This window comes from Antedon bifida, chromosome 1 (genome assembly GCF_963402885.1).
Source record: "Antedon bifida chromosome 1, ecAntBifi1.1, whole genome shotgun sequence".
NCBI lineage: Eukaryota > Metazoa > Echinodermata > Crinoidea > Comatulida > Antedonidae > Antedon > Antedon bifida.
This window is the reverse complement of record NC_136226.1, coordinates 17842079-17866441: the sequence shown is the minus strand read 5'-3', so window position 1 is coordinate 17866441 and position 24363 is coordinate 17842079. Positions and strand designations below refer to the sequence as shown.

Sequence of the window (24363 nt, the reverse complement as noted above, 5' to 3'; positions counted from 1 at the left end):
TATCCGAAAAATGCGGCCAGTTTGGTTACTCTTAAATTGTTCAGTAGAATCAACCATGATGAACAAGTTTTGCAAGATTTGCCGCAAAGGTGACTGCCCAAATTTTGTCTGTCATGAGAGTTAATTTCACTCTTAAATTTGGATCTGACTAATATATCACGAAGGTTGGGAGGTCTACGAAATGCAATAATGGGTGGTTCCGGAAAAACAGTCCTGAGACGTTCTGTGGACTGTAGAATGGGCATATGATATAAGTAATAGTTCGTAATGGAGGCAACCTAGGGTGATAGGTTGTGACCAATGGCACTCTGGTCGAACTTGGCTGACGTGGTTTGTACGTCAGTGTTTGACATCGAGGAATATCTTTTGCTTTCTTTTTATAGCCAGTTTCGATGTATTCCTTCTTGTAATTTCTATTCCGGAGATGTCCGGTTAGTTCTTCGGTACGATTCTAAAAAAAATCTAAATCTGAAGAACAGATATGTCTGATACGTAATGCTTTACTGTTCGGTATGTTTTTAGTACAGTGTTGGGGATGACAACTGCTAGGGAGCAGGTACATATTTTTATCCGTGGGTTTACGGAATAGGTCAGTTTTGAGTGTACCATTTTCTATGGTCACTATATAGTGTCCAAAAAATCAACGCTACTAGTGGATTTGGTAGCTGTAAATTTGATAGTTGGGTGGGCTGAATTAATATTGAGAAGAAAAAATTCCAAATTATCTTTACCATGGGTCCAGACCATGAAGATGTTGTCAATGTATCTAAATATATATTTTATGGCGATCCTGTTTTGGTGTTTTTTCTTTACACTCTTGGATCTTGAATAAATAAAATAAAACCAAAAAAGTGGTTTATTAGGTTTGAGGGACAGAAATTTGGCCTCAAATTGTCCCATAAATAAATTTGCAAAAGATGCCGCCATTTTTGTGCCCATCGCTGTGTCATGAATTTGAAGGTAATGGTCATTTCCAAAAATAAAATTGTTGGTTAAAATCAACATGACCAGTTCTCATAAATGAGCTTTAGTAGGCGTCTTGCCTGGAATTTGTTTGTAATTTAAAATACATGCGTCGGCTCCTTCTTCGTGAGGGATATTAGTATACAACGATGAAACATCTAATGTAGCCAGAACAGAATTATTATGTAAATTTTGAATTTGGTTAATTTTGCGGTCCATGGAGTCCTGAATGTATGAAGAGAGATCAGTCACATATGGTCTAAGTAAATCATCCCCATATTCAGAAATTTTCTCTGTAGCAGTGCCATTGCCCGAAATAATGGTTCTACCAGGACTGCCTGCTTTGTGGATTTTAGGTAGGAAATAAAATCTGCCTGGAACTGTGCCAAATAAGGTTCAATCTTAGGATTGATGGAGTGTTTTTTTACCATCACAGAAACAGATTTGGCCACCTTATCCGCAATTTCCGGGATGGGATCCGTTGTAAGTTTACGATATATAATGAAGAGGATTGTTTACCTGTCTTAAGTATTCCTCTTCATAAAATTTGATGTCCATAGCAACAGTGGCAGAACCTTTATCAGCGGGTTTAATGATGATATCATTAGGCTGACGCAATGTGGCAACGGCCTGCCTCTCTTGTTTTGAGACATTGTCACGTTTATCTGGACTCGGGACGTAGTTTTGTACATCCTCCTCAATAGCCTGGATAAATGTTTCTAAAGCTGGACAACGATTTTTAGGTGGATTCCAGGAACTTTTTGGTTTAAATTTGTTAACGTTGCCTTCGTTTTGCGTGGTGCTGCTGTCTGAATCAGCAAAATATTCACGTAATCGTAATCTTCTGGAGAAAAACTCCATATCCAAAGATAGTTGTTGTGCGCCGACCTGCCTTGGTTTTGGCCAGAATTTAAGTCCTCAGGAAAGAAGTTTTTTCTCTCCATCGGAAAGTCGACAATTAATTTCAACAACTGAATCTTGTTATAAGTCCCAACGAACCTTCTGCAGGGTTTCCTAAAAGCCCTGAAGTCATCCGAAGGTAGAGTCATTTGTGTTGAAATGACCAAGTCTGCAGGTAGACCAAATTTGTGATGTCCCCTTCAGGCCATTACCGTTGATTGCTTACGGCAATCATTAGCGATAATCCTGAGTTTGTTTTGAAACTCAGATATGCAGGATTCTAGAGTGAATTTCAACGTCAAACTCAGTGAGGATTTTGTGGCAATTGCCAATTTGGATCTCATTGAGTTGACAAGCATTTTTGTAAAAGATTATATTAATTTTGTTCAAGTACCTTTTTTAATAGATACAGTACTACATATCTACATAAATAAACTACATAAAAAAAAACTTATAGCCTACACCAAAGAATAACAAATATCAGGTCAAACAGTACCCATGCTTGTAGACCAGTACACCGCAAGCCAGATGTGTACACTTTTAAGTCCTTATCCGAAAAGACTTGTTCTATCGCCAGAGCCACCATGATCGAGGAGAGAATTGAACCGTTGCCGATTGTACAGTATAGATGGATTGCGACGCCCTCTGTCTTGGCCACTCGATTATGACTAAATTGTTTATCATTAATTATATTTTACAATTTAACAAAAAAAATAAAATTATTTGTTGGGATTTTCCATCTAGCTGACCATTGTGACTCTAAAAAGTATTAAATATTTTAGATCTGATAATTGAATAAATCCCATAACAGGATTACAATACATACTGTACTGTACACATGCTAGCTACTGTAGCTTACTGTGTCTGGGACATATGCCAAATCTGTGTTCTCAGGGTCACCAGTTATTCCTTTCAAAGTATGGATCATTGATCAATTCCAATGACCCATTTGAATCTTAACCTAAACACATGCTTTACTATTATTACTAACTGTACCTATACTACACTACCACCACAATAAATATTCATCATTAACATTGTAATATAATAATGACGTAACAGTGTTAAAGTTCAATAGAAAGGTTGATTATTTTTTACATCCGCAAACCGCTAAGGTAGGTTGTGTGTGTCGCAATAGGTTGTAAAAATCATGCATCTTGTATATGGCATCACTAATAATTAAGTACCAAATTATTAAGTAAACTTGCTTTTTAATATTTGTGACGGTAATTAGTTTAAAATCATTTGACAAATAGAGTAATAAAATTGCTTGGTTGCTCGGGCACTGTTCTTGTAACAATCCAGATGTCTTAGGCCTAATTTATGGACATTTAAAGTATATAGTGTTAAGTGTATAGCGAGCTATTGTAATTTATTTAAACCAAGATTTTGACCTTATAAATAAAAAGGTTGAACATATTAAATTAAGTAGGGTTGTCTAACTTTTCAACTTACCATACTTTAAATGTCTATTTAATTTACTTTGTATGTAGTAAATAGACTACTAAATTTATTATATTTATAGTATGCCAGTGGCGGATCTAGAGGGGTGAAAGGGTGGCTAGCCACCCCCCTTAATTCTCAAAAAAAAAAAAAGATGCAACATACCCGCGACCGTTGCTAGACGTGGATTCGATGCACCCAACTCTTTTTATTTAATTAAAAAGAGTAGGCCTAGAGCTAGGATTAGCATTAGTTGTGTAAATAGGCCTACATAGTGAAAGAAGAGTTTAATATACTATTTATGAATTCAAGAGTTTAAAAAGAAAACGCGATTTAAAATCTTCGGAAAATACCCAGAACTGAGTTATTTTCAAAGCACACGCACTTCTCTACCAGCAGCGTCACATTGTCTTAGCTCGCGCCTCGTGTGAATGCTGACATCATCACGCTTCAAAAATACACCATTTTCCATTTCAGTTTTAATTACCGCCATGGCCCTCCGTGTGTGTGCAAGCGTTAGCGTGGTACAGTATATTTACACCCCTGAGTGGAGTGTAATATCGTGAACTTTTTTATCTTGTATGAAGGTTTTTTATATAATAATGGTATACAGTATAAACGATAAAAATAAACAAGAAACATGGTGTTATTTTATTATTTCATAGGTATAAAATAAACATGAAATGTCTTGTATGTACACGGCCAAAAAAAAGTGTGTGGCGTTTTTGATTTGTGTTATAGACACGGCGATTACTGCAACCATTGTATACTAAATTACATTGAGTTATTCACCCGGCTATAGGGTATATCTGAGGTTAACAGACCACAAAAACACAGTACACAACACCATGCACTTATCGAGGCATTTTCGGAGTACCGCATTACCAAAATGTTTATTTCATTTGAAGTGTTTTTGATCAAAGTTTATTATTAGTTCGTCGAAAAAGATCTGTACAGTATTTACTGTAGGAAGGATTTAATTAAATTTACATTATGTAACACTAACAGTTGTTATTAAATGTGATGGAAACAGTTGCTCTAGCCTATTAAACAGTGTTTAAGCATCTATTTTTTCAAAACATTCCTGAGGCTTTCGTGGCCAACCCCCCATCGTCAGATCCTAGATCCGCCACTGTATGCAGAGGATATTTTTGGGGATATTGTATACAGTAGGCTACTGAAGATCAGAGAATACATCTAGGACTACCAACATTGAAGCAAGGAGATCGGATTGAAATTTTCATATTTCATAGCCTCTTTACTTTACTAAAGGTAAAAACAGGGAGATCTCCCTAGTAAGAATTACTCTTAGACTAAGGTAAGAATAATCTAGGAAAAGTGTTGTTCACATTATTATTATCAGTTATAATATCACCCATATTTTTTAACCTTTTTTTTTGTGGTCTTTTTACAGACAACAAAGGAGTATCTATCATGGCTGAACATTTTTTGTAAGTAAATTTGCTTGTGTTTAGTGTACTGTATCGTTATTTACTGTGAGAATAATGCATATATGTCAAGTTTATTAAGGTTGCTACAGTACACTGGTTTGAGACTTCTTCAATTATTAACTCTCCCAATCCTCACCCTCCCAACTTCAAATTGCCTAGCCCTAGCAGTACTTCCGAGTGAGTTTCGACCCAGACATGTTTCAGTCTAGTCAGCCAAGGACGTTTTATCCCACTTCCTTTCATTATCCATGTGTCATAAACATTTTTCAAACCCACGTTTATTGTCTATTCTGTTTTTTTTTATTTATTTAATTAATTACAATTGCATCAGATTACTAGGACAATTATCCCCTAGGACAACTACCCTGCAGTACAACTACATCTTAGGACAACTACAACTACATCCCCTTGACAACTACGATTGGTATGGTAACCAAATTAACAAGATTCTTCTTTTGGTGCCAATTGTAAATCAAATTGTGTGAGGAGGGGACTACATGGGCTGTGTACCATACTATACATTTTACAATATGTGACTTTCAAATATTTAGTAACTTAACATTTGTAGTCTATTTTGTAATAACTATAACTTATTTTAAACATTTTTTAGGACAAACAATGTATGTATGACATAATTAATCAATTAAACACAGTTAGCTATGTTGTCATAATAGGAAATTTATAAACCTGTTGAATAAGAGAGAGATTGATTTTCTAATCGTCTATGCTTTTTAAAAAAAAAATCTAATGTAAAATTAGGAGGTGCTGTAGAATATGAATTGGAATAAAATAAAATAAATCTAATAAAAGTAGAAATGTTATATAAATACATCATGGGCATAATTATTCTTGAGGTCCTCAAAACGTTTATTGTCCTATTTTCTCAAGGGTGGGGAGAAAATAAAAAAAAAACAAAATCAAAGTTCTTCTATGAAGAGTACCACTAACAGCCAAACCAATATTCCATATTAGTGGACTTTTAGTAAACGTATAATGACATAAGTTCTTATGGTAAAACATTTGATTTGGAAAAGAAATTTTATCGATAGAAAGGGGCCGATAAAAACTAACTTTTTTTAAAATATGATTTTCGATTGACATGTGCAGCTAGGTTCTTAGATTTCTATATGGCATCTTAATGTCACGCAAGAATAAAATAAGCCACTGTTTTATTTTTCAAAAGGAATGCATTCTAAGATAATTTGGAGCGTCTCAATTCTCGTTTAATGTCAATTAATTTACGAATACGCATATTAAAATATTAGAAAGCTTTCATTTAAGATCAATCTCTCTCCCTATGTTTTGAAGTTCAGTAAGTTTAACAAGTATCAATGTGTATTATGTAGTTTATTAAAATATTATTAATAGAAAAAAGGCAAAACAAATGAATTAAATGCAAGCCTAATGTGTAGGTATCATGATATTAGTTATTCTAGACATGTGGTTGTCCAGAGAATGTTGTTGTTCTAGAGAAGCGTTGTCCTAGTTGCATAGAAGTTGTACTAGAGGGTTAGTTGTCCTACAGTAGGGGTAGTTGCCCTAGGGGGTAGTTGTCCTAAGGGGTACTGTAGTTGCCCTAGGGGGTAGTTGTCCTAAGGGGTACTGTAGTTGCCCTAGGGGGTAGTTGTCCTAAGGGGTACTGTAGTTGCCCTAGGGGGTAGTTGTCCTAAGGGGTACTGTAGTTGTCCTTAGGGGGTAGTTGTCCTTGAGGATAGTTGTCCTAGGGGTTAATTGTCGGGGTAGTAGTTCTAGGTAATATTTAAATGCCAACTGCGAGGTATGTATTCTGTTAATAATAGAGGGCATAAGATTGACAAAAAATGTGAACACGTCAAGCCTATGATCATTATATTTAATGGATTTTACGCGTTTAAAATTTTTTTGTTTTTTTTATGGTTGTAATATCCTATGAATAACAACTTTTTAATAAGAATGTTACGTCATACATAGTAGGTAAACATCTGGTGATCAAACAGAATTAACAGTGAGTCATATTTATGTGATTTCTAGATCAGAATTATGAAAATGGTACTACAGGTACAGTATCATCATAACCCCTCAAATAAGTATACTTTATGTTCACAATCTATTTATAATTATTGGCAACATAATACAATAGTTTGGTTTGGTTTTCAAATGCTTTATCTACAACAACAATGTACATTTTATGTTTTTCAATAATTTGCAACATAATAACAGAATTTAACATAATATTTTTGAGTTGCTTTCCTACTACCAGAATTTGATGTTATCATTTTATTATCAATATCACTACACTGTCCATATCACTGTGTGTCTTGTTGTTTAAATAGTATGCCATTATTTCGAGGAAGTGCACCAATTGTTCCTTTCCCTGTAACTGTATAGTGGTATTATCATTTGTATTAAAACTGTTCCACATGCACCAAAGGATCATATCCAAATTATTGTACTGTCAGTTACTGCAGTAACTACATTTTTAATTCAGTAATGTCTTATGAATTCTATTTTAGTTAATTTAAGTGTAGCAAAGTTTGTGAGGCAGTCAGTCCAATAAACACTGTGTATCTACAGTATATCAATTATGCTTAATTCTGAAATTCTTTTGCTCACCCTCTAGTGGCCATCCAAATCTTGCTAAGTTAAAGATTATTAAAACAAAATGTAGTACTGCAGTACAGTAACGAGATTCATTGTTTGTATTTGGGTACGCTAAAAGTATGTTTTTTAAACTGTATATGGACTAAGTGCAAAATTCTTTCCTTATTCGTAACACTAACACTCAATATTTTTATTATTGCTAGAATTACAGTAAAATAATTTTGTTTTTGCATTAACATTACCGAAGAAATTGTTACCATAACAACTATTTGACTGTAAAAATGTCAAAGTACATCTAATGAATTCTAATTTGCAACGGTATCAACCCCTTGAGTTTTGTGTATTAAATTACTGTGGCTATTTAACAAAAGGTTTGGTGTGCTGAGTGTGTAGAGACATGATAATGGGACAATAAAGCAGAATTTGGAACCTCTACCTTATTGAACCCATAAATGTGAAAACAACCACAAATGTGAAAACAACCACAAATGTAAAAACGCATCACGCACAAATGTAAAAACAATCACAAATGTGAAAACGCATCACCCAAAAATGTAAAAACAGCGCCCACAAATGTGAAAACGATCATCACCCACAAATGTGATAACGCCCACAAATGTAAAAAAACAAAACAATTCATGTTAAATTTAGATCTAAACACAAACATTTCTGATACATAAGCTTAGTATTTTACGAGTTAATGTTAATCTATTTATATACATTGTGGTTGTACGATACGCGTTGGATTACTATTAAGTTGATGTTTGCAATTAGCTGGGCGCTTCAAGGTCATAACCATTGCTACTTGTAGTGTGTGGTTGTTAACTCGTTGGCTAATACTATTATGTACGTATTTTCAGTGTTTCAGTCGATGTTCAGTGTTTATTGCGTGCGTGCAACAAACAGAGAACAAATTGGAACTATGATACCTACATAGTGAGGTATACCCCTGATAATAGTAAGCCAACGACTTCAACAACCACAAACTAAAAGTCAATGTTTTAAATTACCTTAGTATCTGCATGCACGCAACAAACACCGAACATTGATTTGGAACTATATGTACATCATAGTATTAGCCATACACACTATTCATACAATGGTATAGAATATTGACCTTGTATTATCGTTCACACATCATCTTTTACAGATTCAGTATTTTTTATTTTTCAATTTCAATTGCACAATTGACATATCAAAGTATGAATTCTTGTCTGACAGACAATTTAAGTATTTTTTGTTTTAAATTACATTTTTTCAGGTGAATAATTGTTTGGTTAACATGAATAACTATTATGTGACAATAAAATGACACATTCAAAAACAAATTTGAAATAAAGGAGGGACAATATATATTTAAAACTGTTTACTTCAACAAGCGAGCAGCGTTTTTTGTAAGAAATATTTCTTGTTTTTTTTACATTTGTGGATGAAGCGTTCTTTTTTTAATTTACATTTGAGGATGAAGAGTTCTTTTTTTAAATTTACATTTGAGGGTGAAGAGTTCTTTTTTTTAATTTACATTTGAGGGTGAAGAGTTCTTCTTTTAATTTACATTTGAGGGTGAAGAGTTCTTTTTTTAAATTTACATTTAAGGGTGAAGTGTTCTTTTTTAAAATTTACATTTGAGGGTGAAGAGTTCTTTTTTGTGGGTGTTTTCACATTTGTGGGTTCAACAGACCTCCGCTACTAAAACATTTTTGTTTATAATGTACATACATAAATTGTTTTTTTGTGTGTTTTCTTTGTAGAGACGATCAGCGGAGACTAACAGAATCAGAAGAAATTAATGTGGATGGCAATTTAACTCAGTAAACCTTTCTGTTCTGTTATAATTTATCCCATTTGGTACACTTACTGTACTGCTTTCTCAAAGTATTGTATTGTATTTAAATCTTGATAGTCAATGATTGTAAACAGTTACTGTACAATTTTAAATATGTGACTGTTTCCACTATTATTAAATACATAATTCAAATGAAATGTTTATTGGCCAGTATAATAATACTCATCAATCAAAAAAAATAAAAAACAACTTGACATTTGTTTAACAGATTGGTTGGCTGTGTGATTATGTCTACAGTATACATGGTTTATCCTGTCATTTTGTAATGTGTTTTTTCTCTTAGCGATGGCGGCGCTATAACATTTTATCTCCGTATTTTCACTCCCAACAAGAGAGGGCGCATTCTGGCTACTATTGTTTTTATTACTTGAAATAGAGAAAGAGCACAACAGTCGGAAATACATACGAAAATCATTCGCTCTAAACTTAAATCAAATCAACATTTATTTATTTTTATCAATGACAGCGACCCTTGGCAGCCGATACAGTTTTCTAAAAGTTAGTCAATTGGGTCGTACCTATCCCAAAAATATTAGTTTTGCTCGTCCAATTTCTAGGCCATCTTTATGAAGATCGATATCATTATTTTAGCGTCCGTAGTACAGCGAAAAACGCACTAGCGTAGCCTTTCCGCTCGCGTTGTCAAAAAAGAATGTTTCTGTTGCAGAAATGAGATAAGACGAACTTTTTCATCTAAGGCAGGGTGTTGTTCGTCTTAGATATAAGACAAAATTAAGCAAATTTTTTTGCTTAGATATATTGATAAATCTGACTTAGGCAAAATCAAGGATTTAAGGCAAAGTTAAGACGATTTTTTTGCTAAGCAAGTTTGATAAATCCGGCCCCTGGTCCTCGAGCTTAACTGGAAACTGAGGAAATTCGGATAACATACTTTTAATCAATTTTTATATGACTCAAACATTTTGTTATATTTTTTACTACTGTTTTAACCTTTTTATATAATGTTTGTACTTGTTGCTTTTAGATTTTACACCTTGGTGTTGTACTGTATTTTACCCATTTTCATATTTTATTCATGTTTATATTCGTGAAAAGCAAGACAATTTTCGAGCCAGAGTGCTTGACAGAATAAAATAATTGAATTTAATTGAATGGTGTATTTAATTTTAATGGTAATTAATAATAAGAAATGTAATGTTGTCTATTTTGTGCCTGATAACTTGGTTAAACTGACAATCATTAGCCCTTTCCTTACACTGGTGGGGACAATTACGAAAAGAAGAATTTTTAGTGGAACACCCTACAAATTATCCCAACATACCACAGTCATCATTTCTTGAAGTTACCATAAATTGAAGGGATGCAAAATTGCACAATATATCTTTAGCCTTTGTTGCATGAGACTGTTGTTGTTGTATAATGTTCAACTACAGTACGTATTTTGTAATCATTTTTGTATTAAAATGTATGATTAATTTTGTTTGCTTATAGTGAGAATAAGATTGCTCATGATGCCGCTCAGCTGTGCCCACATTCAATGGCTCCACATTCATTGGCCCAAGATCAGAAACTGGCCAGAAATATAGGGTAACTACTTTTTCATTTTCACTATATACATTGTTCATGTTGCTCTAATTGCATTATAATCTAATCTTTTGAACTTTAGCAGGGCTTTTGAATCTGCCAATGATCCTCCACATTCAAAGCATATACAAATGACTGAAGGTCTTTGAGTGATAATAACTATCATTTTAACAGGAAAATTATAGAACATGTCCACTATGTAATGAAGGATCAGAAGATCTAATCCATTTCTTATTTATGTAAAATTGTAAATGTCTGAATGCTATCAGAGCCAATGAGTTTATTAATCATGAAAGTGCCTTGGTCTCACATAATTTGTTTAATTATTGGTCTTGGTGGTAGTTCTGGTGATTTATTATTTTAAATAAATAAATTCTGACTACTTTATTAATGACCCAAAGTTTAATCTTCTGTTTTGTAAAGTAAAAAAGGTGTACGCTCCACTATTAGAAATAGGAAAAGTATTCAATGTTCAAATTTTTAATGTTTTTCTTGTTTATTTTGATTGTATTGTTTTATATTGTACTCTTGATAATAAGTTTGTAATTTTTATATTTAGGATGAACTACCATTTGGTTTGTGCCGCTGTTGTAACAACGTCAATCCAAATAAAGTTATTTATATTATTAATTTACAGTACATGCTAAATTTTAAATGTTTTTTTTTTCCTTCAGTTCCGAACCGGATATGGAATCGGCTTATGGGACTGGAAGTCATAGTGCACAGGGTTAGTGATGTTTAAATTATTATCTGTAAGGATAACATTCCCTCTTATTCATCAACTTCATCAACAATTACAAAATGATACGCCCGTATTCTTAAACCAGACTTTAGTCGTAGTTCGAGCTAAAACTCTAAAAATGACGTCATTTTAATTCATAAACCGAACGACTAAATCGAGACGGATTTTGACCGATTTTTTTTAGTCTTCGAGGGGCCAGGCTAAATGGTCGACTTAATGGTATTTAAACAAGGTTTATAAAAACAGTCATTGAGTTGTTATATTGGCCAGATATTGAAGAATGAAATATCTATTTTTATATTACCTTAATTAAATAAACATTGGTATATGTTATAATAATGAAAATCATCTTTATTTGTACAACCGTATACAAATTACATTATTTTCTTCGCGCAAGTCCGACTTGAACTACGTCACGCCATAGCGACAATGGGAGATGCGGAAATTCACCACGCGATGGAATGTTTAGGGGGCCTAGCGCTTTCTTGTCATGCTATGAAGTGCATGGTTCGTCGCGATCATACTTTGTTGGAGGCCTAGAAAATATGAAAGTTACCGTACCGCCATGGTTCCTAAATATATTTTGAAGATTTTTGTTGTTAATCAAAAGTACTTCACTGTTTAATAAATTAATACTGATCTTGTTCTAATAATTAACGTTTAAAATTATTTTTCATGTATATAGTCCTGATGCGAAAAAAGTTTTGTAAGAAAATGGAAAGTGATATCAATGCGCAAAATTTCGTCTGCTCCTCAAATACTCCAATGTATAGCCTCGACTAAAAGCTTGACTTCATTAAGTCGAACTGCAAACTTCGACTACTTCGTTTATGAATCGAATTTGAAGTAATAGCTCGAACTACGACTTTTTCAAGTCGAACTTTGAACTACGAATAAAGTCCGGTTTAAGAATACGGGCGTAACTTTCAGATCCTTATTATAGATTAGTAGTAACCTACTTTAGTACCCAGTCTGTTTATTTTATTATTAAGAACAATGTGACATCAAAGGCCCATGATCCAACAGAATATAGCAATCATATGACTGGGCATGCCTACAATGCTTACACAGCACAGAATGTTTGAAAGTACAGGTATGCACAGATGACAGTACAATGTTCTGTTTCTGTGTACAAAAAAAGTACAAAGTTGCATATTTTCAAGGGTCAACTGTTAAATTGCTTGTGATCTGGCTGGGTTCATAAGATTTATATGTTAAAAAAGACAATCAATAAATCTCTTTAAAATGATCTTAAAACATTTATTTTATAAAAATTTTTATTTTATTTTTAAACATTTTAATTATTGTAATTGTAAATTAAGAATAACTTGAAATAATAGCTAGTGTAAGATAAATTGTAATTTAACTATTTTTTGTAGTAGATTTTGTAATTTGTATGTACGTTTTATCAGATCTTTGTTATAGGACGCAAGTGGAAATAAGTTTGTAACTTTTTTTGGGATCCCTTGCAATCAAGGCCTTTTTTTGTACAATTGTATGTTGTAATTATTTTTTAAAACCTTGATTACCAAATAAAGAAGAAATTCAAAGATAACCTAAAGGAAATATAAAAAATATATTTTTAGATAAAATTAAAATTGTGGTTTTGACCAAAAGAATGATTAATAGTAGTTTTTACTAGAATGAAGACAATAAAAAACTATCGATACAACATGGATTAAACAACACACATATAAACAACCACTAAATATCAATTTCACTTTTTTTAACAGTTGATGATGAAAATGATAGCATTGCTAATGGGACAAAGTAAGTATTCATAATTCTACTGTCTTGTAGTTAGTGGCTTGACTTGCCTGTTAGCTAGGCCCTACTAATCATACAAAATCCATATAAATAATGACTGGCAGATCAAAATATAAATTTGGTGCTTAATTGAATAAGTAAACAGCAGTGGAACATAATCATTGTGCTTTTTGCATCAGGAAAGTAATTGGTATTTGTTTTCCCTACTCAGCTGACACAAAGCTACTTCACAGTACAGTAATTCAAATACAATTATCATCATGTTGGTGCAGTACCTGCTGCTTACAGGCAGGATAGTGGTCCAGAGGTTGTGGGCTTGAGTCCCCCCCGAGAATTACTTGCACATTTTTCTCTATTGTTCTCAATGTGCTGAGTATAAAGTACAAAATTATGTCAGAGTTGGGAAAACATCTGACCGTAGCGTAGCGTAATTTGAGGCCATTTTAATCAGAATTAGGGTATCCATTTTTTCCATTTTTTATAATACATAAATAAAATACTGTGTGCAAAACACATTGCACGAGGTCCGATGCATGCAATGACTGTGTGTAAATCCATTCTTTCAATTTTAAAAATGTAGTGAGTTCAAAATATGCCTATATTTATCGGGTAAATTGTAGCATAGAAAATTTATGCAAACGTAAAACGTATACCCACGGGCCAAGAGGTATATTGTTAATCGCAGAGGCGAGGCTGGTATAATTTGAAAGTGTTCATCGTCGACTCTTCTGCAGCATATTCTTGTGGTGTTTGTATATATGTATTGTATGTCTTCACTCAGTTTATTCAATTGTAAGTTATTTTAGTTTATAGGATTATTTCAGAAGTAGAAAATGCAACGTGTTTAATGAAAGAACATTTAATTGAAAGCTTGAAAAAAAAGGTTGAGGAACTTAAACTAGAGTTGACAAAATTAAAAGAGGAACGGGATTATATGAAGTATGTAATTCAACACAATATTTATGAAAAATGCCATTTGCACATTAGTTGCACATTTTTTGCTTTAAATTCCAGTTTATTTATACAGTTTATTCAATTTTTGGTCAAAGTGAATTTAAACTATTGTGACATTAAAATGGCGTACAAAAAGGGGGACAATATATCTTTATATCAACTACAAATTTATTTATGGTGTTGTTAATATTGTTTAACTTAGAATCCAAGAACTAAGAGATGAGGTGGAAAGAGTGAATGCAGAACGTGATGACATGGAATTGAGGTATGTATTTCGTAATTATTTTATTATTTGAAGTATGTAATTGTAATTGAAAAATAAATGCCAGATTATATAATACTGTACTGTATTGTAGGAGTTTTATTTATTTTAGCAGTATAGGCCTAAAAATGCATGCAACATGAAAACTTTGAAATACTCAAAATGGCCTGCTAAAACATGCTCTAATGTATTGATGTGATTTTGAGCATTTTTTGTAAGCTTTTCCAACAGTATTATTAAGCTTTCATGATATTGTTTTACTTTAGAAACCGAAAACTAGAAGATGAGCTGAAGAAATCCAAAAAGGACATTGATGATTTTGTCAAAATGACCAATGCCATAGAAATAAGGTATGTATATTGATAATTATGAATTATGTAATTGAAAAATCAATACATTATTAATGATAATGCAAGTATTCCATTTACAATCATATTCGTACCAGTATTAGACCTAACATTAGCCCAACTTACCCATAATAGTAGGGATTATATTGTTGTTATGGCTTTCATGATATTGTTTTAATTTAGAAACCGAAAACTAGAAGATGAGCTGAAGAAATCCAAAAAGGACATTGATGATTTTGTCAAAATGACCAATGCCATAGAATTAAGGTATGTATATTGTGATATCGTGGAGAATTCAAGTCAAAGAAATATGTCTATTGCATAGGAACGGAACGTCTGTCCTGTCAGGGGTCTGGTTTGCATTTTTAAAAAGAAATTGTTATTTCAGATCAGTTAATATTAGAATGCATATTTTATTGTTAAATTTACATAATATAATTAACCTAACAAGGTAAATTTCTCCCTTCTAATTCATTCAACGATAAAATATTTTAGAAAGATTACTTTAGAAGTGCAAAATGTGAAGTGTCTGATGAAAGATGAAGTCAGTAGGAAGACTACAAGGTTGAATGAGTTGGAATTTGAGAGTATGAGATCAAAGGCTCATTATTACAAGAGGTATTAAGACTAACAATGTAACAGTATAAATCTTTATATCACTTTATATCACATATCACATTGCTAGAACAACAATTTAGATTGTCAGTTAGATGCTCACATAACTGAGACCACCTGTGAGTTATGTACATACTAGCTGGTGATAGATAAAAACTTTATTGCAATTTATAAACAATAATTGAAATACAAATTGAAGTTGAACAATTCAACAAATTAGGAACATACAGTATATACAAAATTAAGAATTATATAAGTTATAAATAAGGGAAACAATCAATATAAATCTAAGTATAAATCTTAGTACCCGACTGCGCAAGGAAAACCATCTACCAACCATTAAAAATACCGGTGTTAATAATGAAGTTCTTTGATCTATTTGTATTGCACTTTGGTAGAGGAAATTCATTGACTGATCTTAATTTTTATGGTACGTGACGCAGTTGTGGAAGTAGGTTGTGGAGAATATGGCTAAGACTCAAGCAAAGGAATAAAAAAGAAAGTGCCTCATTGTACAAAAACCACAGGAGTATAACTCTAAAAGCCCTTCTCTGAATTTGTTCAATATGCATTGATTTGTAAGCATGGTCAAACAAGTAGCCCACACTGGTGCAGCATATTCAACTACAGGCTGGACAATACTACAATAAAAAAACTTAATTCGTGAACGCTGAGACCGGCTTTACGCATTTGCCTTAGGAGTCTAGAATTAGCCTTCCTACACATGCAATCGACTTGGGCATTCCAAGTCAGATTAGCAGTGATTGTGTTTGGTTTGATCTACACATTCGATGGGGGTTCCATTTATGATCAATGGGTCAAAATTTGATTTAACCGTTTTGCAGCTAACCCAAAACTTTTTTTTTGGACTTTAATTCCATAAGATCATCATTAGCCCATGCGCAAGCGGTGTTAGCAAGTGGCTGGAGACCACTCATACCATCCCTACCAATGCGCTCATAGACGGTTTTATTCAGGTTTCGATAGCTTTTAGGATTCATGAATCAGTTTCCTAAAGTCAGTTTCCTAAACACCAAAAAAAAATGTATTAATATTGATTGATGTGAAAATGTTTGGTTTTATTTCAGTTATCTGCAAAGTTAACTGTAGCCTATAGATATCTACTATCATAAGTTTGTATATTACAAACATGATGAAACAACTATGTATATGTACAGTATGTCAACCTCTACCAGATATTTGTGTTTCCCCTGTTTGTCTTTGTATAAAATATCTTTATCTTGACCAATTAATCAATTATTATTGTAATTTTTATGTCCTGACCTGGGTGCTTTAATACCAATTCATTTTTTATTAAAAAAAAAATAGTAGTCAGAGTAAGTAACACATGACAATACATATTCAATTTCAATTAATTTTCTTTTTTTAGTTTTTAATCAATTTAATTTAAACTATGCTTAACTTTATCAACTACAACTTTATATATGGTGTTGTTAATATTGTTTAACTTTAGAATCCAAGAACTAAGAGATGAGGTGGAAAGAGTGAATGCAGAACGTGATGACATGGAATTGAGGTATGTATTTGGTAACTATTTTATTTAAGATTAACAAATGCCAGGAATACCATTTTTGCAGCAGTAGCCCAAATAGCAGTTGCCCATTCTCTACTGAAATTAATCTAGGATCGAAAAAAAAAGAAACCAAAACCGCATTTTCAAATAAAATGCAATCAGTGCAGGACCTATTATTATTATTATTTCTTTATTGACAACTGGGGATAACAATGTCCAACATGGCACACAAGTAGTATGGTACAAGCATGAAAATAGCAATAACGAACTTAGATAATATTTTCACTAACTTTAAGAACTTCGAAAACAAATTTTGACAGTAATGAAGGTTCAATAGAAAATATAAACACAAGGCTATGGTGCAAAGACTGGGGACCTAGAGGTACATATTCCCAAGATTGTCTTACCTCAGCCCCAACCATGGTGAGGCTGAGGTGTTCGACTCTTTTAGACTTCCTTTATTGCATTGGTAAATGAAATGTATTTTAGGCCTCAAAATTAACATTTTACGGATTGCTGTTTTAGTACATTGCCACCTTTAACTTACAGCATGTGTATAATAAATATTTTTCTAGTTAAGTATGTAGTTTTGGATTCCTAAGGTAATCATACTTGTAATTAGTCAATGAAGCTATGTTAATACAGTACGGTTACTTCCTTATTTTTAAAATCTTGAAACAGTAGGCCTAAACTTTGTGGACTAATCTACCTACATGCACTGCACTGCACAGTGTACAGCACTACTGTTCCCTTCACTTGCTACTGCTATTGTGAGACTGACTACAATAGAACAATAAGCAGCTAGCCAGACTACTAGAGTGTATTGTCTACTGCACACATGGTGTGGCACAAAATGCAAATTAGCAATACTGCATGGTTGAGTGAACTCAACACAATACAGACAATAAAAGTTAAGATTTGAACCCTACAATACTATTAGTATAGGATTTCATAAACTGTGCGCAAAAGTTATGCTGTTTTACCTCTGACAGTGACACCATCAAAAAGTATTTTGTTCAGATCTGCTAACATATCTCACAAAGGTAATGTTTTAAAAAGATTTGATTTCAATTACACTAGCATGAATAAGTTTATTTTCAAAAGCAATGTAGCTTAAAACCATATCAACATTTATTTGGATAAGCTACAGTAATCCTGCTCGTCATCCAAAGATAGAAATCACATTGTGTGACTCTAAATGCGCAGTTCAACTAAAATTTTCTGTTTATCATCTTAAGATTTGCCACCAATAAAACTCAGCCACCAAAGACATCCTCTGTGCAAACTCAAACGCAACAAACTCTAGAGATGCAGACAAGGCCAACAATGACAATGCGAATGCAACAAGCTCTAGCTTCTTCAGGTATTAATTTGACTTTGTGAGAGACATAGTTCAAAATATAGCTCAATAAGACTATTACTATACCATTTGACCTCATTTGGCCTATATTTTTAACCGTGTCCCGATAAAACCCCAGACAATATTTGCTTTGTATGTATATTCAAATTTTATTCAAACATAATATTAATGTTATGACTGTTTTTAAACAAATAAGTCATGTAGGACTTAAAAGTCCTACATGTACTGCGAAATATAAATATTTGGTTTGAGAGTTTATGGTACTGTAAAACTATGGGCCAAGGTGCCTGAAATAGTAGTCTACTATTTCGGGCACCAAGATCTACCTACTGTAGGATTGTATTCAATTTATAGTCGCTATCAATGTCGAAGGAGGCTAGGCTATAGCAGTGCTTGAGTTTTGTTTTGGTTACAAGAGTGGCACATGTACTCTACAGGTTGATGTCATTTATCTGTAAATACTATTTTAGTCGGAATTTACCATTTTGGCCAACCTTAGTTGATCTACACTTGATTTACCACCACAGTAGGAAAGAGCAAGAAGATGACAAGAAACATTGTCCTACATTTACATTTGTTATGACTGCATACAATTAATTTGTTCTCTACACAACCTAAAACAAATTATTGTCTTTATTTTTTTTATTTTTTCCAGGAGTAAGACCATTCGTTATTCCATTGAGATTTCCCATACAGGTAATTATATATAAGCATACAAATATACCTTTATAAATTATTTAATACCAATGGTGCATTAAAATAAAAAACCAACAAATAAACATGCACAAAGTGAGAAATGCAATCTGCTAAACCAATAAAAAAAATTGAAGGGTTGGGGGAAGGGTTATCTGATTATTACCAATTTTAGACATATATTTTACCTCAAATTACCTATAAAATATATGTTACACTAAACTAATTTTAGTAGGTTTTTTAAATAAAATACAGCAATAACTACAGAATCAGAAAAAAAGGTTTGCCTGTGCTAGGTAGGACCCTTTGACACCGTATCTTTGCACATGTCATATTGGAGGACCATCATCAATGGCATGCATTTGTGTTTAATAATTTCTCCAGATGATTTTAACTTAAATATTATAATTAATTTGCAGGAGACTGCACAGCATGGAGATTTTCAGGAGGCACAGCAGGTAAATAACAAATAAAATAAAAAATATTGTGGTTTGTTGAAAATTAAAATTAATAGGGAGGTTTCGCAACACTAGGAATACGATAACAAAAATGGATACGTCACACATTTGTGAAACTTTTGATCTAATCCCCATTTCATATTAATAAAGCGTATTCGTGTGACGAATATCACCAGTCATATTCGTAACTACAAAACGAGTAAAGTTTTTTATCTATTTTACACATTTTGCATTGAATTAGGAATGATTCGATGATGTTAATATAATTATAGATTTATTGAAAGTAATTTACTAAAAGTAATTTACTGAAAATGGCAGGTCAATTTTGATAAATAGCAGTTTTTAAAGTCCTCACTCGCTTTTATGTTACGCTAGGCCTAGGCAGCCAAGCAACACGTACCTGCGCTTTGTTTAAATTTACCGCAGTCATATTTTGGAAGGCGGCCTCAATGCGTTGCCATATGAAACAGATTTTTACTGGCTTACGAAAATGAATATGTGTGTGTTACGTATCCATTTTCATTATCGTATTCGTAGCATTGCGAAACCTATTAACCAAACAGAATTTACAATTTACAATGCTCGACCATGATACAACATGGGAAAAGTAGATTCAAGTAAAATGAATGAATGTGTATGCTGTATACTGTATGTTATGAATATATTATTTACAGTGTGTTACCTAATTAAAGTCAAGACCTATTTTTGTAGAGCATGTTTTTTGTTTGTTTTTTTTTTTCTTGTAGGAGGAGGAGGATGATGGTTCATCTGAACTATGCTTACAATAGCTGAGTGAAATAGAACACATTTTTATCTTTCTCATCTTCATTTGTTTGATAACACACCTACTTTTAACTAGATGCTAGGTCAAGGCCTAAACCATTCGAAAAGGCAGCTCTCCTATTTTAGGATGCAGAGAGGAAGGTTTTAGCTGATATTAACCATTGCTGTACTCGCATAACGAAAAGTTTTCTGTATTTCTGTATTTAAGAGTTCAATAGAATATTTATTTAATACTGTGTGACTCACAATCCATCAATCAAATTACAGTAGGTGTGTTATAATGTAAATATAATAAGAACATAGGCCTCATTCACAGAATGAAATTATTATTATACTATTGTTATAGTGTTGTATTCAAATTTACCATTGTCATGAAATTTAGGGCATCGCCTTCAATGTTTCGTTGCCATGTGAAACAAATTTTTACGTTACAAATACATATCATAAGGCTCAAATGGTGTTTAATTTTTTAATAAGGAAATAAGTAAGCACTGTTGATGTTAAACTTTTTTTAACTTAAACATGTATTGTCCCTTGAAACACAAAAAATGAAGGTCAAAATATTCTACATTTAAATTGGCCATATCAAAGTAATATTAAAGCTATTCACTTTAAGTCGAAAATTCGAGCCAAAAACAACATGTTTACGTAATTAACAGGTAAATTAATTTTATTACATTTCGTCTAGAAAATCGTCACGAGCGAAAGCAAACAAAGATTTCAAACCACGAACATGCATTTTGCATGATGCTAATTGGGATCGTTCACAACTCGTCACAGCTGAGAAGGTGTTCTCACACAGATCGCGAGGAAGTTTTATGATTATGCATACAGAGTAGCCAAACAAGCGCGTTGCATTATGAGATATGTTTTGATCGAAAACTTTGACTGGAAGTCAAAGTTATTTTTTGAACAAAAAAACGTCTGTATTTCAGTTAAATGATTTTGTTTTCAACTAATTTTTGGTGAAAGCTAATAACTATTATGATACTTTAAAATGACCCACTTTTTGTCGCAATATTTTTTTAAAATTTTTTTTTAATTAATCAAAGGGACAATACATCTTTAATGAATAGACCACACCAAAGTAGCTGTAATGTTTTTTCATATTATACTTATACATCATGTATTGGACTAAATCCACAAGATTCTGTACGCTGTCTATTTTTAAAGATAACTTTATACATTTTTACATGTTAAAGGATCAAGTTTAGATTGACTTGTGCAAGAGCTTGCTTTTAAACATACATTTTTTGTTGCATATATGCATTCTTGCCTCTTTTCTAAAATGTTATAACAATTTCTTATAATTATATATATTTTTTGGCATGGAAACTTAAAGAATTCGATCCAACTCGGCCCTAAACCGTCTCGGCCAAAGTCAAGTCGGCCCCTAGTCAACTCGGCCCCAAGTCAAGTCGGCCCCACGTCAACTCGGCCCCAAGTCAACTCGGCCTCAAGTGAACTCGGCCTCGAGTCATCTCGGCCTCACGTAAACTCGGCCAAAAACTAATCGGTCAACTCGGCCCCAATAAAGTATGGAACGCAAAAAGCGAAGCGAGTTGATAAAAGAATAAAATAATTTTAAACATATTATTTTTTATAAACATTTTTATTTTACTGTTATCTTAATAATATCTATCTAATATATCTAAGAACATTTTGATTCATTCTGGGAACATCCTTGTAATGTATCAAAATATAGGCCTAGGCCTAACTAACAAACAAACACGTAGGCTACTGAAACTATACATACACAACTATTAATATATATAAATACTACTTATCAATTAAACGAAAAACGACAGAGTGTGTTGTAATTTAAATATTAAATTTTCCGTTTTATTTTGTTTAGGCCTATGTGTAGGCCTAACCTATTAAATTAGTAAATCCTGCCATTATAATATTAACTATTAGGCCTAGCACTTTTTGCGTTCCATACTTTAATGTGGCCGAGTCGAACGATTAGTATTTGGCCGTGTTGACGTGAGACCGAGTTGGTTTGAGGCCGAGATGACGTGAGGCCGACTTGACTTGAGGCCGACTTGACTTGGGGCCGAGTTGACTTTGGGCCAACTTGACGTTGGGGCCGACTTGACTTTGGCCGAGACGGTTTAGGGCCGAGTTGACCTGCACCCAACTTAAACTGTGTGACATTTAAATTACACAAACAGCAATGAAATATTTAATTACTTTAATTAAATCCAATGCTATGACGATTTTTTTATCCAATCAGTACAATAGGAGACCTGCTAGTTAGTGATTCAGTTTATTTTTTGACAATAAGGAGATATGTACAATAAATAATATATGATTAATATATAAAAGCAATAATGACGGTCTATGTACCCTATGTAACTCTAAATCCACTGAAGATCTTTTAGGCATTTCCTTTTTTCATGTCCTGCGCTCCAGAATATTAGACTGGAGGAATTGGCAATACTTGAGCAAAATCTATCGAATGCAATTGACGTTTGGAACCAATTTAATAATGGAAACAATAGACCAAAAATTAATGTATGTTCTTAGTTCACCTGTACTTGATCTTTCTATAAATATTGAAATTGCATTCGATAGATTTTGTAACGGTTTCGCCAAACGGGCATGGGAAAAGAGAAGGGAAATGAAAATGATTAGTTTTTTGATTTTCAAATCCTGTATTACTCTAGTTATGTTTTTTTTTTTTTTCAAAGTTTCCTTGTACGGTAAATAGGCCTATTCTTAAATCATTTTTTTTTCTATAACTTTTATTTTACTTACTGTACTATTGACGCACCTTCATTCAAGAAGTGTGCCAGCTGTTTCAAAAGTATTACTTTAATTTTTTTATATCTTGTACATAATATAGTTTAAGTTTCCTTGTACTGTAAATAGGCCATAGTTCCTAACTTTTATTTTACTTACTCTGGATGCACCTTCATTCAAGAAGTGTGCCACTGTTTCAAAAGTGTAGCTTCCAAATAAATTATTATTATGGACAACGTTGGCCCAGCTTCTACAGTTTTACTTATTATAAATTCAATTGTGAAAAATGTTTGATGGCCAAAGTCAAAATTAAGCACACTGTTCATCTAGTAGTTTTACATTTGAACAGTAAACAGCCTGCTATGGGGTCATTATATATTAATTATGCATGTGTATTTTTATAATCATAGGGTCCACTAATAGGTTTGATATGTGATAATAAAACAAACTCCGAAAAAAAGTGGGGGAAGCCATTATGATCTATAATGGTAATGGAAATGAACCTAGTTTGTTTTCTTGATAGATTCTTCTGATAATCGGAAGCAAATTTCTAATCTAACAGACTATAAATTCCCATTCTTGTACAAGAAGATATGGCTGGAATAAATTCCGGTGGATATACTGAAATTTAATTAATTAATTTGAAACAATAAGATGAGGAAACCTGTGAGAATGAGAAAAAGTCGCCCCAACCGAGCTCAAACCCAGAACCTTCTGTTTGATATGCAGCTTTCCTAACCATTAGACCACTGGGGCTTTCATGGTATTGTTCAAACTCAGCAAAACAATGAGCAAATCTCTCTGCTCCAATTTAATGTTTATTATCCTGTCGTTATCCTAATAAGCAAATTTTGAAATTGCATACAATACCCACAACCATTGCAACATAGATGTGTCTGAATAAAGTAGTAAAAATCAACAATTCCAACTTAGTTTTATTTACATGTAGTTTAGGATAACTGTAACATAGTTTTAAATCTGCATCATCAGTAGGCCTGTTGATGTCAATAGTTTTTATTGCTTCTCTGCTGCCAAACAATAAATTAGAAAAATAAAATTCAAATTTGGTTTGGAGGGTTTGTTATCTTTGTCTGTCTATAACGTATTCAGCGTTAACAATACACATCTGTTTTTTAAGATATTTGTCTATTACACTTTTAGTTAATCATGTTAACTCACCATATCATACATATCCGTCACATAATGTATCAAATACTTGGCATGAAGAGCGAGTAAGACCATTTCAAAATTTAAAGAATCTAGGAGAGAGAAAGAGTGAAGAAAATCCAGACAAAGATGGTCTGAAAAGAAATCAAATTTGTGATGAGATATTGGAGAAAGATAGTCCTACCATGGAGGTATAAAAATAGATTTT

General features: G+C 32.8%; 1 protein-coding gene across 4 annotated transcripts in view; it reads left to right on the top strand.

Annotated features, from left to right (window-relative positions):
* LOC144845013 (uncharacterized) overlaps positions 1-23192 on the top strand; it is a 28854-nt gene extending 5662 nt beyond the window's left edge. Inside the window, exons 1-15 of one of the 4 annotated variants that reach the window (XM_078702146.1) lie at positions 4739-4757; positions 6768-6794; positions 9089-9148; positions 10636-10731; positions 11403-11455; positions 13204-13240; positions 14394-14456; positions 14720-14803; positions 14984-15067; positions 15296-15418; positions 16890-16952; positions 18188-18312; positions 18965-19005; positions 19422-19460; positions 20207-23192. In XM_078702146.1, the coding sequence (XP_078558272.1) occupies positions 10682-10731; positions 11403-11455; positions 13204-13240; positions 14394-14456; positions 14720-14803; positions 14984-15067; positions 15296-15418; positions 16890-16952; positions 18188-18312; positions 18965-19005; positions 19422-19460; positions 20207-20248 (804 nt within the window). In that variant the 5' untranslated portion in view covers positions 4739-4757; positions 6768-6794; positions 9089-9148; positions 10636-10681 and the 3' untranslated portion in view covers positions 20249-23192. Of the gene's footprint in view, positions 1-2797; positions 2979-4720; positions 4758-6767; positions 6795-9088; positions 9149-10635; positions 10732-11402; positions 11456-13203; positions 13241-14393; positions 14457-14719; positions 14804-14983; positions 15068-15295; positions 15419-16889; positions 16953-18187; positions 18313-18964; positions 19006-19421; positions 19461-20206 lie in introns of those variants that run through there. The other 3 variants (XM_078702131.1, XM_078702138.1, XM_078702156.1) reach the window with 3 other exon arrangements.
* Positions 23193-24363: the final 1171 nt, after the last annotated feature.